At 52.4% G+C, this 14,619-nt stretch overlaps 1 protein-coding gene across 5 annotated transcripts; it reads right to left on the bottom strand.

Annotated features, from left to right (window-relative positions):
- Positions 1-1,036: 1,036 nt before the first annotated feature.
- On the bottom strand, positions 1,037-9,062 carry AMDHD2 (amidohydrolase domain containing 2). 5 transcript variants are annotated; one of them, XM_053957979.1, is made up of 12 exons: positions 8,664-9,062; positions 7,954-8,090; positions 7,136-7,275; positions 6,735-6,789; positions 6,121-6,333; positions 4,986-5,074; positions 3,892-4,036; positions 3,533-3,640; positions 2,779-2,847; positions 2,248-2,349; positions 1,965-2,134; positions 1,775-1,867 (listed from the first exon to the last, which is right to left on the bottom strand). In XM_053957979.1, exons 1-12 carry the CDS (start codon positions 8,744-8,746, stop codon positions 1,859-1,861), a joined length of 1,320 nt encoding a protein of 439 aa, XP_053813954.1. In that variant the 5' UTR covers positions 8,747-9,062; the 3' UTR covers positions 1,775-1,858. The 5 variants fall into 5 exon arrangements, with proteins under 5 accessions (XP_053813955.1, XP_053813956.1, XP_053813954.1 ...); XM_053957980.1 differs by lacking the exon at positions 1,965-2,134 and having other exon boundaries at positions 1,037-1,867; XM_053957982.1 differs by lacking the exon at positions 6,121-6,333.
- Between the last annotated feature and the right edge of the window lie 5,557 nt (positions 9,063-14,619).

Raw genomic sequence — 14,619 nt, forward strand, 5'->3', positions numbered from 1 at the left:
CTGCGCCTCCCTCCTGCTCCCCTGAGCCCCACACAGTGCCGGACACACGTGTGCCCACGGAGCGGGCCGCGGGTATCCGGCGCTGCCGCCTTCCCTGGGGCAAATCCCCGCAGGAGCACCCACACCAGCCCTGGCCCCTCACATGCCAGCACGACAGAGGCCAATGCCAGCAAGCACCAGGGCAGGCAAAAAAGGTTAATACACACCTACTGGTACTGCCTAATCCCATTTCTAGTTTAGATTTCCTTTTGATTATTTAATTTTGTTAATAAAAAATTAGACACCTTGTTTCATAGGCATTTTTCCCTCTCGGATTGTGTCCAACAACAGCCAGAAGATCCCCGTGAGGTCAGTACTGCAGCAGCACAGCATGTCACTGCACAGGGTTTGGTGTCTCTCAAACGCTTCAAACCATGGAGGTTATAATTTCTCTTGACTTTGGGAGTTGATGTTAGAAATTCTCCAAGGCTGACAGAAGGGCTCTAAAGTGCTGGGAAAGCACTTCCAAATGTTGCTGCTAAAGATTATAAAATGGTACTGGAAAAATCGGTACACTCCTGCCAATCCCAACCAGACTTCTGTCTGCCTTACAATCTCCATCCACCCTTGCTGAGACTTAGTCATTGTCTGAGCCCTCTCCTCGTGAGAAAAACCACCTCAGTGGTTTGAGCCTTTATCTCAAGGCTTATTCTGAGTGGTTGAGTAGGGTCCAAATCAGCATCAGTCCTCACATACAAGTGTCCCAGCGTCAGGAAAAAATCTGACAGTCAAGTATTGGAGAAGATAATGAGCACAAAATAATGAGCTATTGTATCTATCTTGAAATGCCAGAATCCCACTGCAGTTTTCCTCTCCCTCAGTGCCTGAGCTGGACTGAGGGCTTGTGAGCCTGTCACCACCAATCTGGATGCTTCCCCTAAAGCAAAAGCTTCCCATCCATAGCCCGAGGAATGCACGAACCCATCAGGTGATGCAAAGGCTCTTCCTGGTATGGCTGGCGCAGAGCCTGCAGAACCCATCCAGACAGAGCAAGGAGTGAAAGGAACATTGTTTTATGTCGTAGGACACTGTTCATATCTCCAGCTCTGTGGACTCAATGCCCATGCAGGGAAAAGGCACAAAGGACCAGCAATGCCTTGGTATTCCTGGGTTTGATCTCTGCCCTGAGGATTCAGCCCCACAAGGGCACCGAGTAAGCAAGCTGTGGCAGCCTTGCTCTGAGAACACACAAAAGGCTGTCAGGAGATCTGAATGTGATCCTCAGCTTCTGCTTACACAACAGAAACCTCATCATGGGAAGAGCTGCGAGCTGAGCTGGTGGAAGCTGATGTCTAACAAGTCATGGCTGCCTGGAAGCAAAGCAAACAGCAGGCAGAGGAATTGGAATGGCTTGAGCCTGCCTCAGGTGCAGAGCAGGTTAGTGTGTGCTGTACAAACTGTGCAAAGGCTGGGACAACTCCTCACTGCTGTCAGATGGTGACAGGAGCACCTGTCTGGGGGCAGGACAGCTGTGCAGTCCTGTAAGTCACTCCAGGACTGGCATTCCTTGCCAGCATAGAGCTGCCTTCTTTCCCCATACCACCAACTGAGCACCAACAAATTCTTGGCAGGCATGGCTGAACTGGAAGCTGGAAAATGCAGCTCTTTGGTATGAGGCTCCTTAGAGGGAGTTGCAGGAAGGAATTGGGAAAAAAAACCAAAAGAGAGAAGTTGAATGGTTGCCAGAGCTGCTAACCACAGTGCCAGTGAGCCTTGGAGGGCACTGGGACAGCCCAGTGTCACATGCCCAACACATCCTGTCGCCAGACTTCCTCGCCGGCAATGTACGTGGCTTGCACACACAGGCTGTCATTCAGCATTAGGAAATCTGTGTTGGACAAGAGAGAAAGAAAGCAGCTGTCAGAATGGAGCTGCTGGAGTTGGCTGGGGAAAGCTCAGATCATTGGGGAAGGGCTTCTCCCCACCCCGGATGGCACTGCAGTGCAATCCTGGCAATGGCAGCTCTGCTTTCTGCTCAGCTGAGATGTGGGGGGCACTCCAAAAGGTTTCCCAAACACCACCAGCATCCAAGGGAAAAACCACTGGAGCAAAAGCCCAGAGCATATCCCAGGTGGAACAAGTCTCCCTGTAGCTCCTACCAAAACAGAGAATCAGCATGTGCTTGCAGCAGCCCCTGCTTTGATCCAGCACTTGTGAGCCCTGACACCATTGTCTCCATACCAGTACATGCTGTGCCCACAACAGTACCTGCATCGGAGTCATAATTCAGTGTCCCCTTTTTATGTTCAATCCCCAGGAGCTGAGCGGGATGCAGAGATGCTGCCTCCAACGCAGTCTCTACTGAGCACCCTTGGACAGAGAATTGGGGAGATGTTAGGGCAGCCAGAGCCCCATTGCCAGAGCAGCCCAAATCCCCCTGGACAAAGCAACTGTCAACCAGGCAGTTGATGGACCCAAGCTGGAACACCCTCAGCACAGCCAGCTGGAGTTGGGAAGGGAAATATCCCTACAGGAGAGAGAAGGGAAAACTGAATACCTAGGATATGGAGAAGAGAGAACCATTCACTTTTGTGAGGAAGAAGCTGGAGAGTTCACCTCTCATTAGTTCTATGGGTTAAATTGAAACTTCCCCTCAAAAAGGGGCTCATCTGAGGGCACTGATTCCAGCCCTTGCCATGTCTCAGGTGAGAGGGAACATTCCTGGTGGAATGGAGACATCTGGCAAAAGCAAGACCTCCTCCCCTGTCAACACAGGGAGCAGCAACTTGTGGGGCTTACCTGTGGCTTCTTGGAAGTGTCGCACACAAGTGTCCATGGTCGCCACGCTGCCACTCAGGGTCTTTGTGCCTGGGAGAGAAACAGGATGGCACTGAGCAGCACCCATAGCTCACAGCAAGAAGCAGGGCACTACGGAAGCATAATGGGACCAGAAGTGCAGAAGTCCTGTGTGGCAGGAGGAGCAAGCTGAAGGGCCTGCAGCCATTTTCTGCTGGAGCGCAGGAAGAGGTACCTGGGTGTTATCTGCAGCTCCACTATCAGATCAGCTGGACTGGGTGAAACCATCTCACAACACAGGCATCTGCTGCCAGAGGAAAGGAATGGAGAAAGGAATGCTCCTTCTCTGAAATACCTTCCCAGTCTTCATCTGCTTGGGAATTTGAAACTTAAGGAATTTAGGTAGCAAGAAGTGGTAGTGTTATAATGAAGAAAAGGGACAATAAATATCTCTAAGATTTCTCAGTCCTTACTGATGCCCTGAACCTCTAGCACTGGGCAATGAAGCTTTCAAAGGTGTCGCAGACAGCTATAACTGGACAGATTCCTCCACGAGGGAGGCACATTTCACCTCTTTACCAGGAGTTTCATTATCCCCAAGGCCAAGTCACTGCAGATCCACCAGGCAGCAAAACCCAAGAGGGTGGCACAAACGCTGCCACACACCAACAGGGACAGCAAGGTGTGCTCAGCTCCTCAGGAATGGTGCTGGTGGCAGCACTGTCCCCAGCTCTTCAGCAAGAGGGACAGCACTTACCTGCGATGTAGGTGTTCAGCCCATCGATCTCCACCACCTGCTGACCCAGAGTGTGCCGACCTGGTGCTAGCCCCATGCCAGCAATTGCATCTGTCACCAGCACCAGCCCTGCAGAACACAAGGAAAGGGGCCTTGTCAACACTGCTGCTGATTTTGCTGCAGCTCCAAGCACTGTGCCTTGTTGACCCTCCCAGAAAGGAACCACATGTCTCCAGCCACATCGCACTAAAGCAAGAGGACTGAGGAATCAGTACATGTGGCTGTGACCTTCCAGACAGCAAGGGCAGCGTAAATGTCTTCTGAGAGATGGTACAGTGCTCGGAGTGGCTGATAACACTGTGGGGACTGCCATGGCTCACCTTTGGGGTGGGCTCGGTGGGCGATGCGCAGGGCAGCAGGGTTGGTGTGGATGCCATCAGAAATCATGCCATAGAAGACCCTCCGCCCAGCAGGAATCTTGTCACTTGTCAGCAGCCCCACAATGCCAGGGTCACGGTGGTGGAACTGCGCAAGGGGAGAGAGAGGACGACATGCTGGCTGAGACTTCACTTTAGGGGATGCAGCAGTCATCTGTATCCCACAGTGCCTGGCAGCTTTACCAGGCAAACCTGGGACTTTAATCACAGAATCACAGGATGGTTTGAATTGGAAGGGACCATAAAGTTTATCTTGTTCCAACCCCTGCCATGGGCAGCATCACTTTCCACTATTCCAGGGTACTCCAAGCCCCATCCAACCTGACCTTAAATGCTTCCAGGGACAAGACAGCCACAGCTCCACTGGGCAACCTGTGCCAGGGTCTCAGTACCCTCACAGCCAAGAATTTCTTCATAATATTCCATCTAACCCTGGCCTCTGGCAGTGGGAAAACATTCTTCCTTGTCCTGCCACTTCAGGGCTTTGTCCAAAGTCCCTCTCCAGTTCTCCTGGAGCCCCTTTAGGCACTGGAAGGGGCTCTGAGGTCTCTCTGAGGCCTTCTCTTCTCCAGGTGAGTATCTCCAGCTCTCCCAGCCTGTCCCAAAGCAGAGAGGCTCCAGCCCTTGGAGCATCTCTGTGGCCTCCTCTGCACTCACTCCAGCAGCTCCACATCCTTCTGATGGAAGGCCCCAGGGCTGGAAGCAGCTCTGCAGGTGGGGCCTCACCTGAGTGGGGCAGAATCTCCCCCTTCCCTGCTGTCCACACAGGAGGGGGTCTGGGTACACACAGGAAGGGCATGTCCAGCTCTCACCCACCAACACTTCCTAGTCCTTCTCAGTGATGAACTTCAAGAGTCTGCTACAGCCTTGAGTCTCTTTCAGATCCAGCAGTAGGAATGTGAAGCCAGAGGTTCAGTGCCAAAACCTCATTGCAAAGCATGGTACAAAACCAGCTGTGGAGAACACAGACCCATGGGGAGCAGGAGAGAAAGCCCAAAAGCAGCCCTGGAGAAGGGCAGGTGCTTCTGGGGACTCACCGGCAGCATGGCATTGAAGAGGTGAGTGATGAAGGTTGCTCCGTGCTGCACAGCCTCCTCAGCCTGGGACAGATTAGCCACTGAATGACCTGGGAACAGAGACCAATGCCTGATTCCTCTGCCCATCTCTCCACTGATTTCCCTACAGGAGCAAAGACACTCCATCACTGGACTATGCTCTAATGCCCACCCTGGCCTGAGGTCTCAGGTGCAGCCTCGACACAGATGTGTCTGGCCATGACCCAGGGGGGGACTCTGGGGGTGGGTGCTTCACCTGAACTCCTTCAGTGTTCACATCACAGCTGTCACAATGCTGCCTTGCTCACAGCATGTTGTCTTCAGGCTGAGTTTGAGATCCAATGATACGCCTTTCTGCTGGCCTCAGATACTTAAATATTTTGTAGAGAATTATCAGAAGACGCCCTCACAACAGTGGGAACTTTGCCAGGAAAACATATGGGAAGGAAACTATCCAGAAAGAAACTTTTGTTTCCCCAACAGGACAGCAGCTCTGTGGGCTAACCTTGCCTTTCTGGAGTTCTTTATGTGGCTTTGGGATAACAGATAGTCTGCTGTATGAATGCCCTTCTCACTTGAGGTTTAATTTCACCCTGAATAACTTCCCCCCTTTAAAAAAAAAACAAACACTTCTTCAATGATCTGAGACAAAGAAGAGTTTGTGAAGTAAAGGAAAAGAAAACACAGCCAGTTTTAAGTCAGAGGCCAGCCAGATGTTGGTGGGAGAGGTTCCTACAGTACTTCCGGTTGAAAAACAGAGTTATCAAACCAAGAGTAACCTTTGGAAAATGATTTCACCTGTCACATAAGGCCAAAAGCAGTGGAACTTCAGAGTTTGAACCTTTCCACATCATCAAACCTCCAACTAAGACTGCTATTCTTCCCTGTGTTAGAACAGCACCTTCTTTTTACTGCAGGGGCTCCTAAGTTGATACAAACTTTGGCCCTTGCCATGACAGATAGACAGCATCAAGCAAGGTCCCCATTTGTGACAGGTTTGTTATCTCCATCCAGAATCCCACCCCATCCAGTTGCACTGAGACACTGTTAGAGATGCCACAGCCTCAAGGGAGGGGCGGCCAGAACTCCCCTAAGCCCTGGGTGCCCCAGCCCTTACCCAGGGAGACACAGATGCCCCGCTTGGTGAGCTCCCGGATCACCTCACTGCTCCTCCTCATTTCAGGGGCCAGGGTCACTATCTGGACACAGTCCAGGGAGCCATAGGTGGCAAGCAGGTCCTGGAAAGCACCTGCTTCAAAGGTGCGAAGGCAGTGCTCTGGGTGGGCACCCTTTTTCTCCTTGCTGATGAACGGCCCCTCCAGGTGGGCTCCTGTCCAAACAGGAACAAAGAACCATGACCCTTCCTCCCCCTGCCAAGGACCAAGAAACCTGATATGTCTACTCTGCTCCAGTAACACTCTTGCCATTTTTCTGCAGCAAAACACATGTCTCAGGCAACTGTGAGCTCAGCACAGTGAAGATGCAGTGCTGGCCACTGGCCAAGCCAAGTCACCCAACTGCCATTGCTCCAGGGGCCCCAGAGGGGCCGGAGCAGTGTGTGTATGATGACAGAAAACACAGTAAAAGCCAGGCACAGACTAAGGGACAAGGTGGGTCTGTGCCCACCTGTGCATCCCTCCCCTATTTGTGCTCTGTAAGTTCTTTCACATCAACAGTGAACAAGGTAATTGCCCACCTAGACTAACACCACAAAGGGATGAATCCACTTACCCAGGATTCCTGCTCCATGGGCTCCACCATTTCTTACACTGATCTGAGGGAGAACCTAGAGAAAGGGGTTTGTCAGACATGGCAACCCAGACACAGCCCCCCAGCCTGCCAAATCAGACCCAAATTTCAGGTCCACAGGGAGATTTGTAGCTGGACCACTTGGGACCATCATAGCCCACAAAGGAAAAGCCGTCTCCAAGCCTTGGTGTGCAGAGCTCGCTTGGGAGACATGGCTGTCTCAGCATTCTAAGGGCTGAGGGCAAGAAACCCAGGGTAGAGTCCATCTCCTCATGCCCATGGCTTTTCTGCCCTGGCAGCTATCCCAGTCTTGGCCCACCCACCTCCTGATACCAACCTCAGTCCCTGATCACCCTGCGGATGGGAGAGGAAAAGGCCCTTACCTGGTGGTACACAGATGGAGGAGAGCTCACCAGGGTGGGACAGAAAGAGGTCACTCCATGGGAGAGGATTTTCTGACTGACCAGGTCAATACCTGATTTGAAGTCATCCGTAGCCAGAGAGAAGTCCACCCCAAAGCCTCCTGCACCACAAACAAAACAGGGGTGAAACTGCTGCTTCCCCAGTGGGTGTGCTCCACCCATAAACACAGAAGAAAGACTGTGTGACTGGAGGGAGATATTCCATTGGTAGGGCGTTGACACAGAGGGCTCCACCAGCACTTCTATCCTACATTTCAAGGTTCCACAAGTACAAATCTCACCATCACTGCCCTCATGACGTGCTCTTCCCCACAGCACCCCAGTGTTTTGCAAGCACAACCTTTTTATTTTGATGCAGGGCAAAATGTGATGATTCCCAGCTAAAAGGGAACTGACTTCCAACTTTAGCTACCATAGAACAAGCCCCTCTTTCATTCTGAAGAGAGCTGTTGCAGTTAATTGTTATTGTTCCTGTGGGAAGTCTTGCCCTCTCCTCCCACATCCTGGAAAGGGCAGGGAGGCATCCTGCCAGTGCAGGGGCAGGATAAAATATCGATAAAATTGAGTTCAGAGGAAACCCTCACCTGGCCAAAGGGGATCACTTACACAATAGCAGCAACCACAGGCAAAATTGCTCTTTGTCACTGGTTGGGTGACTCACACCTCCCTTGAGCAGCTGAAACCTGGCCATGGGCAGGACACCCGCAGTGGGGCTGGGAGTCAGGGACGGACAAACCCAGGATGCCCCCAGTCTGCGAGTGCATGTAGCTTCACTGTACCATTGATCTGGACATCGATGAAACCTGGGGCGATGATGCTGTCCTTGCAGTCCAGCTGGACATCAGCAGAGCCCTTTTCGTCAAAGAAGAGTTTCTCTGGGTTGAGGATCTTCCCTTCTCGTACCCACAGGTCCTCCCTGGAGGGACAGTCACACATACCAAGCTCTGGTGCCATCTGCAGCATGTGTAGCAGGTGGCTGTGCCCCAGTGACAGTGATCCTGAGCAAAGTGGATCCCATCGGCACATCCAGCCACGGGCTCTGTGATGTCTGCCAGAGCACAGCTGCTCTTTCAGCTGTGACACAGCGAGCAGCCCTCTCTGCCTGGCTTTGGCTCTGCAAAACTCACAGGAATGGGATTTTCATGGGCTACCCCTCAAAAGTGGTGGTGATGATGGCCAAAGCGCCAGGGGGCTGGCAGAAGAGACAAACCTACCTCACACCCGCCCCATCTCCCTCCAAAACCTGGCAGAGAGGACATGGCATGGTAGAGCGCGCGGGGTGAGGGCCAATAGCCGGTGCACAGGGGGAACTGGCGACCTTCCCTCGGCACTGCAGGTGTCAGGTCAGGTCGGCAGCCTGTCCGGGAGCCCCCACACCCCTGGTACCGCCGCAGCCTTGGTACCCACGGACACCACGATCCCCCCAGACAGCCCTGGCACCGCCGGACATCACGGTACCCCCAGCCACTGTGGTACCCCCCCGCCTCACCTCTGGAGCTGGTGGTCCCTCAGGATGCGGCAGTTGGTGAACTGGACGATGGACGCGTCCGAGACGGATTTGTTGGACGGCATCGCGGGGCAGTGGGAGCCGGCGGGAAGCGCGAACCCCCTGGTGACCGGCGCAGGGGGAAGGGACCGGGCGTGGCGAAGCAAGGCCAGGCCGCGGCTCCGGTGCGAGCGGCTGCCGCGGGACTGTTCAGGCGGTGAGGGGCGGAGGCACCGGAGCACCGCCCCCGGGGCAGGCGGAGGGTGAGCTCCCTCCCCTGCCTAGCGCTCTGAGCCGACGCTGTGAGGAACAAGCCCCACGAGGCCGTGCGGGCGGGCGCCGCCGCGGTGCCCAGCGAGAGCCGGGCCCGGGGCGCTGTCCCTGCCCCGGGGGCACCGGGGCCCGGGGGCGTGGCCTGGGCACGGCCTCGCCCCGCAGCACCGCCCGCTCCTGGTCACGTGAGCGCGCTCAGCACGTGGGGGGAACCCCCACCCGCCGTGCGGCACGTGACCTGCCCCGGAGAGCCGCCATCACGGGAAGGGCGCTGCCATCTTGAGAAGGTCGGCGGCGGACACCCTCCTCGTGAGACCCCATCCTGAACCCTCATCTCTAGACCCCATCTTGAGACCCCATTGTGAAACCATGCTGAGACCCTACCCATCGTGAGATTCCATCCTGAGATCCCCATCCTAGACTCCATTGTGAGCCCTCATGCTGAGAGCCCATCCAGAAACCCCATCCTGACACCTCCATCCCAGCAGCCCCATCGTGACACCCTGGGCCCACTAGCCCCTCTGAACCCAAGGGAAACTGACAAGGCATGGTTCCACCCAGCTGATGTGGGCTCTGGCACTGCTTATGAATCTCTCCTAGGAAAGAAAAGTGATGGGGAATGTAATATCCCTGTCTGGCCTGGAATTGTATTTTTTTTTAGGTTTTGAGCCATGCCTATCATTCCATGATGTCAGTGCTTGTCCATGCTACAAGCTGTTCCTATTGTCAGCAAGATGCTGGGAAAGGGGCCTGAAAGGGAGAGATGGGAATGATGCTGGTGGAGGCTGGGAAAACAATGTGCAGCACAACACTGTTTCAGGAATTTGAGGCTAAGAATGGTTTCAGGCCATAGAGGGGCTCCAAAAGCTGAACCCTTCTGCTCTGGAGCCAGGCTGAGAGAGCTGGGGGGGTTCACCTGGAGAAGGCTCCATGGAGCCCCTTCCAAGGCCTAAAGGGGGTGCAGGAGAGCTGGGGAGGAACTGTAGACAGGGGCCTGGAGGGACAGGACAAGGGGAATGGCTTCCCACTGCCAGAAGGCAGGGTTAGATGGGATATTGAAGTACCTGTGAGAGTGCTGAGGCCCTGGCACAGATTGCCCAGAGCAGCTGTGGCTGCCCCTGGATCCTTGGAAGTGTCCATGGTCAGGTAGGATGGTCAGGGCTTGGAGCAGCCTGGGATAGTGGAAAGTGTCCCTGCCCATGGCAGGGGGTGGAGCTGGATGAGCTGTAAGGTTTTCCTCATGAAATTATGCACATCTCAGACACCCAGCACTGTATGGCTGGGAATGATTTTTAGCTTCATACAGGTGGAGCTGAGGAGAATCCAAAATTAGAAGTTGAGAAGATGAATTCTAAAAACAGCTCTCAGCCCTGCTTATCAGTCTGTGAAGAAGAAAGGACCCATCCAAGCTGCTAAATCGAATTTGGATGTCAGAAGGCATGTATAGCATCCAAACTGCCTGTAGCCAAAACAGGTCCCTTCCCCAGGAACACACAAGCTGACAGGGCTGTGACAGTATCTTGAGCTGGCAGTGGAAGAGATGCCGAGGTAAAGGCAAGTACTGACTGCAGAGATAGGACCACCCACCATAAACATCCTGCCTCAGGCCCACCCAGAGCACTGGCAGAGCTTCACCTGAGAACCCTTCAGCCACACAGATCCTAGGCTGCCAGTCCCAAGCCTGGATCAGAGTGCTGAGACCTGTCTGCACTGCTGGGAGAACCGAATAGCCTGTGCCAAGCGACGGGCATCTGCTCCTGGAGACTGCAGGTGTATCATCCAGCCCAGTTTATGGCACGTACTGCTACAGTCTTAATCCTTTGGATGTTCTCCTTTTATTTCTCAGCGTTTTATTAGCCCTGTCTTGCATTGTCAATACTGCACACTCTTCTAATAATAATTCCATATTCTTTCTCTCCACTGGCCCAGTAACAGGCAGAAGGAATTACAGGCTGTAGTTTTGCTTGCATTTTCTTTAGTAAACGTGCATTTTTTTCCTTCAGGTTGAGTTATGTTAAATCTGGCTCAATTCCCAAATCAGATTCACTGCCTGGCAGCAAGAGCAGTTGTACCTGCGCACTTGGGAGGACCTGGGGAGCATATGGAGCACCTGCAGGAGTGGGGCTGGGGTCAGCACTGCTGCTGCATGAGGGGTTTGAAATATGGCCTTGTCTTCTGTTTTTCACAGGCATTCACAAAGATGTGTAAGAAATTGTCCCAAGCCATGGGGGCTGCTTAGAACAAACTGCCACTCTTGGGAATATACATGATTTCCCAAGATTTGTCCTTAGCCTACCTCATGCAGACAGCCATTAGGAGAGGGCGGCTGAATTCACTGTCTGCCACTCAAGTCACCCTTTTCCCCTCTGCCAAAGACAAAGGAAGAAAGCACAGATGTAACAGCACACACAGGACAGTTCAAAGTGCCAGAAAAGGCTCTGGAACTTACACAGTCCCTGGTATCCCCTTGATGGATCCTGAAGAGCCAAACCTGATCCTGTGGTGAGGGCAGCTTGTCCCTCAGCAAAAAGAAAATGGCAAAGACAAGCCGCCAGCTCTCCAGGAGCTGCATCCTGCCCAGCTTGTGCTCTCTCAGGTCCAAGAGAGCTGTCAGGGGTCTGTAGGTACCTTGTGCGTACAGTGTGGGCACCAAAAGCCTCGGTCCCTAAATATGTAATGTTGGGGCAGGATTTTTCCTTGTGTGCTTTTGTGTTGTGACACAAGAACCAGCTTGCCTGAAAATCACTAATACAAGTTGCAAAGTTGTGGCTCTCAGAAGTTCACTGAAGAAAAAATAACAGCATTTATTAGCTTTAACAGGAACAAAAATGGAGAAGCATTTTGGGACACAATCCTTTGACCCTGAAACAGAAAATTCCCACTCCAGAGCAAGCAGCATTGTGAAGATATGCTCTGGATTTAATTTAATCGTGTCAAGAGAAAAAGATGGTTAATAGCTGTAAATCTAAGGGTAGAGGTTGCAAGTCCTGTGCAGAGACAAATAACTCTCACCTGAGCACAGTGATGGTTTGAACAGTGCAGCCAGCTGGAAACAGCAGAATGCCCTACAATCAGTATCCCCATGGCCAGCCTGGGAAGGAAACAAGGTTTACTGAGAGCTACAGTCATTAGCTCTGCTGTTACGCTGTAATTGAAAACACCGACTTGGTTTCTGGGATCAGTTTCTCATAACAAGGTTTTTACTTCCCCAAAGCTTATTTACTTTTCCAGGTTACAATGCTTCTCTGTAAGCCAGATCTCCCCAGGAAAGCCAGTCTCTGAGCAATCACAGATAAAATGCTGGTACTGAAAAATGCTTCTCCAACAGCAGTGAAAAAAAAAATTGCAGCCTTTGGAAAAAAGCAAACAAAACACAGTGTGAAAGAGTTAACAAAGAACAAGGTCAAGAGACTCTCTGGAAGCATTGTCTGTGCTGGCAGCTCTGACATCTGGTCCTGAACCTCCCCGAGCCTGCACTGACTGCAGATGGCCCTGTCCCTGTGGTGCTGCTACTGCAGAGGCCCCACTCCTCTCCGCAGGGCTGACTCACTGCAGCGCTCCCAGCCACGCACAGAACACAAAAGCACCATGGCTATGCCAGCACAGCCACCCCCCTTCCCCTCTTCCAAACAGACCACCAAGTCAATCCCTGCCAGCTGGGACTGCCCTCTGAGCTGCCATGCTCCTGGCAGTAAAAGAATTTCAAAAATTCCAAAGATCCCTCATATTCTTAATGCCCCGAATCACTTGAGAAACGTGCTGATGCAATAGTACCAGCAAAGGACTTGAAATGGGAGTTTTCAGCTGGGAGTCATCACAAAGGAGTCAGAGCATCATTGTCAGAGCTGAGGCAGCACTACTGACTGTTAATTTGACTCTGGGTGTATTTGCAGGTACTTGGCACAAAGTGATCCTCCCCCAATCCATGCTCACACCCCAGCTCTGTTCTTCTTGCATGGGTGTTATATATTAATGACAAAGGCTACATGTTCTAAGGCATGAAGCAAAATGCGATTGAAGGGATTTTCCCTGCACTGGTTCTGGAAGTACCTATTAACTGTCTCTGCATGATGTCACCAACCTACAAGGGACCTTAGGGGTGACTGGAACAGGGGGCCTTTCAATTGCTTACTGCCCTTGGAGATGAGAGCACTTAGCTGCTCTCTTAAATGCAAGACTGGCAGTAGGGTCCCATTACAGAAGGTAGAACCAAATGTTAAACATATCTGCAGCCCCAGACAGGACCCCCTCCTATCCTTTCACACAATTTGACTTGCCAAATTCAATTCCTCTCACCAGAGCTGCAAGCTGGATGCAGCATCCTCTCCAGAGCCTGGGTTTGGGATTCACCCCCCAGCTGCAAGCTGTCACACTGCACCTGCACAGGAAGGCCCCCCTCCGCAGTCAGTGTGAGACACAATTAACCTACAGATTCCATAAACATTTATGAGACCTGGGGAAAGCCTAATTCAGAGGTTTAGTCTACTACTTTTGCTGATGAAAAGAATGACCAAAACCATTCAGATCAGAAATTTCTCCTTCTGCTGGCCACTGCTTCAGCAGCCATGCAGGATTTTCCTTCAGTCAGCTTATGCCTTGGTACAGCCCCACCACCATCTCACACTACCACAAGGCAAAGCACTGCCCAAGCAAAACCAGCCCAGGCCAGGCCAAGCCCGCTGAGAGGTGACTGCATAGAGATCAGTGTTCTAGCAAACAGCAAAAAAATAAGCAAATTCCTTTGTTAATAGTTATTGCTAACCCTGACAGGACAACTGGCTCATAGCTACAGTCTCCTGACCACCCACAAGGTTCACACAGTGGCACCAGGCCTGGGCTAGGCAATGCCCCCTGCCAGGTTGGAAGCTCCAAGTAGCTTCAGTGAATTCCTTATGTTCTGGCCACTGCTCTTCATGGTACTTGCACCACTCATTGGACAGATACGTTGGTGAAACACATATATGCATTTTCATTCCCAACCAGGTGAAACATCCCTCCAAATACATCAGCTTGGTTTGATGCCAAAGGCACTGCTAGCACCAGGTGTCTGAGTAGTAACATTTTGGCTTTACCACTGAAAAGGTGCAACACATTTCCCATAAAAGCTTGTCAGTACTCAAAATCCTCAGGCCAGAGGAGGCTGCTCCAGCACCCAGTAGCTGCAGCAGAATCTCCCAGCTCAAATGGTCCTGTGATTTAAAAGATAAAAATACAAGTTCTTGACTGAAGCCATTTTGTTGATGAGACTATTGTTGAGGTACTTCAGAGGCAATTACTATTCACAGTACAGCTTCCAAGCAGCTCAGCTTCTGCAGGGCCAGCACAAGGACAGGCTGCTTGTTTCCTGACAAGGCAGCTCCTCTCCTGGTCACAGGCTGCAGCCTGCACCCTCTCTCCCTGGCCCTTGGTGCAGGCTGCAGCTCCCTGACCCTTGGGGGCATCACACTGAGCCAGATGTGATCAGGGTGAGCACAGCCCTGCATCCCTACTCACCACGAATATGGCCCATGGCAGCAGCTGGGAACCACACTGCTACAGCCCAGGAGAACAGGAAAGTTGTGGCAGAGCTGGCAGCATCACTCTGGCATGCTGCCAGTCACTTCAGGAACCTGCCTGCCTGGAGAGACCTCACCCTCTTCCCAAAGGAGCAGCAACAGCTGGAAATCAGAGCCAGGGACTCATTACA

The sequence above is a fragment of the Vidua chalybeata genome, chromosome 16 (assembly GCF_026979565.1).
Source record: "Vidua chalybeata isolate OUT-0048 chromosome 16, bVidCha1 merged haplotype, whole genome shotgun sequence".
NCBI classification, from domain to species: Eukaryota; Metazoa; Chordata; class Aves; order Passeriformes; family Viduidae; genus Vidua; species Vidua chalybeata.

Bases quoted from the DNA above. Each gene is read 5' to 3' on its own strand.
- AMDHD2 (XM_053957979.1), bottom strand. From the start codon at position 8,746: ATGCCGTCCAACAAATCCGTCTCGGACGCGTCCATCGTCCAGTTCACC. The intron at 7,276-7,953 runs GTACAGTGAAGC...TTTGTGGTGCAG, and splicing joins CATCGATGTCCAGATCAATG to GAGGCTTTGGGGTGGACTTC. The intron at 6,790-7,135 runs GTAAGGGCCTTT...CCCTTTCTCTAG, and splicing joins CTCCATCTGTGTACCACCAG to GTTCTCCCTCAGATCAGTGT.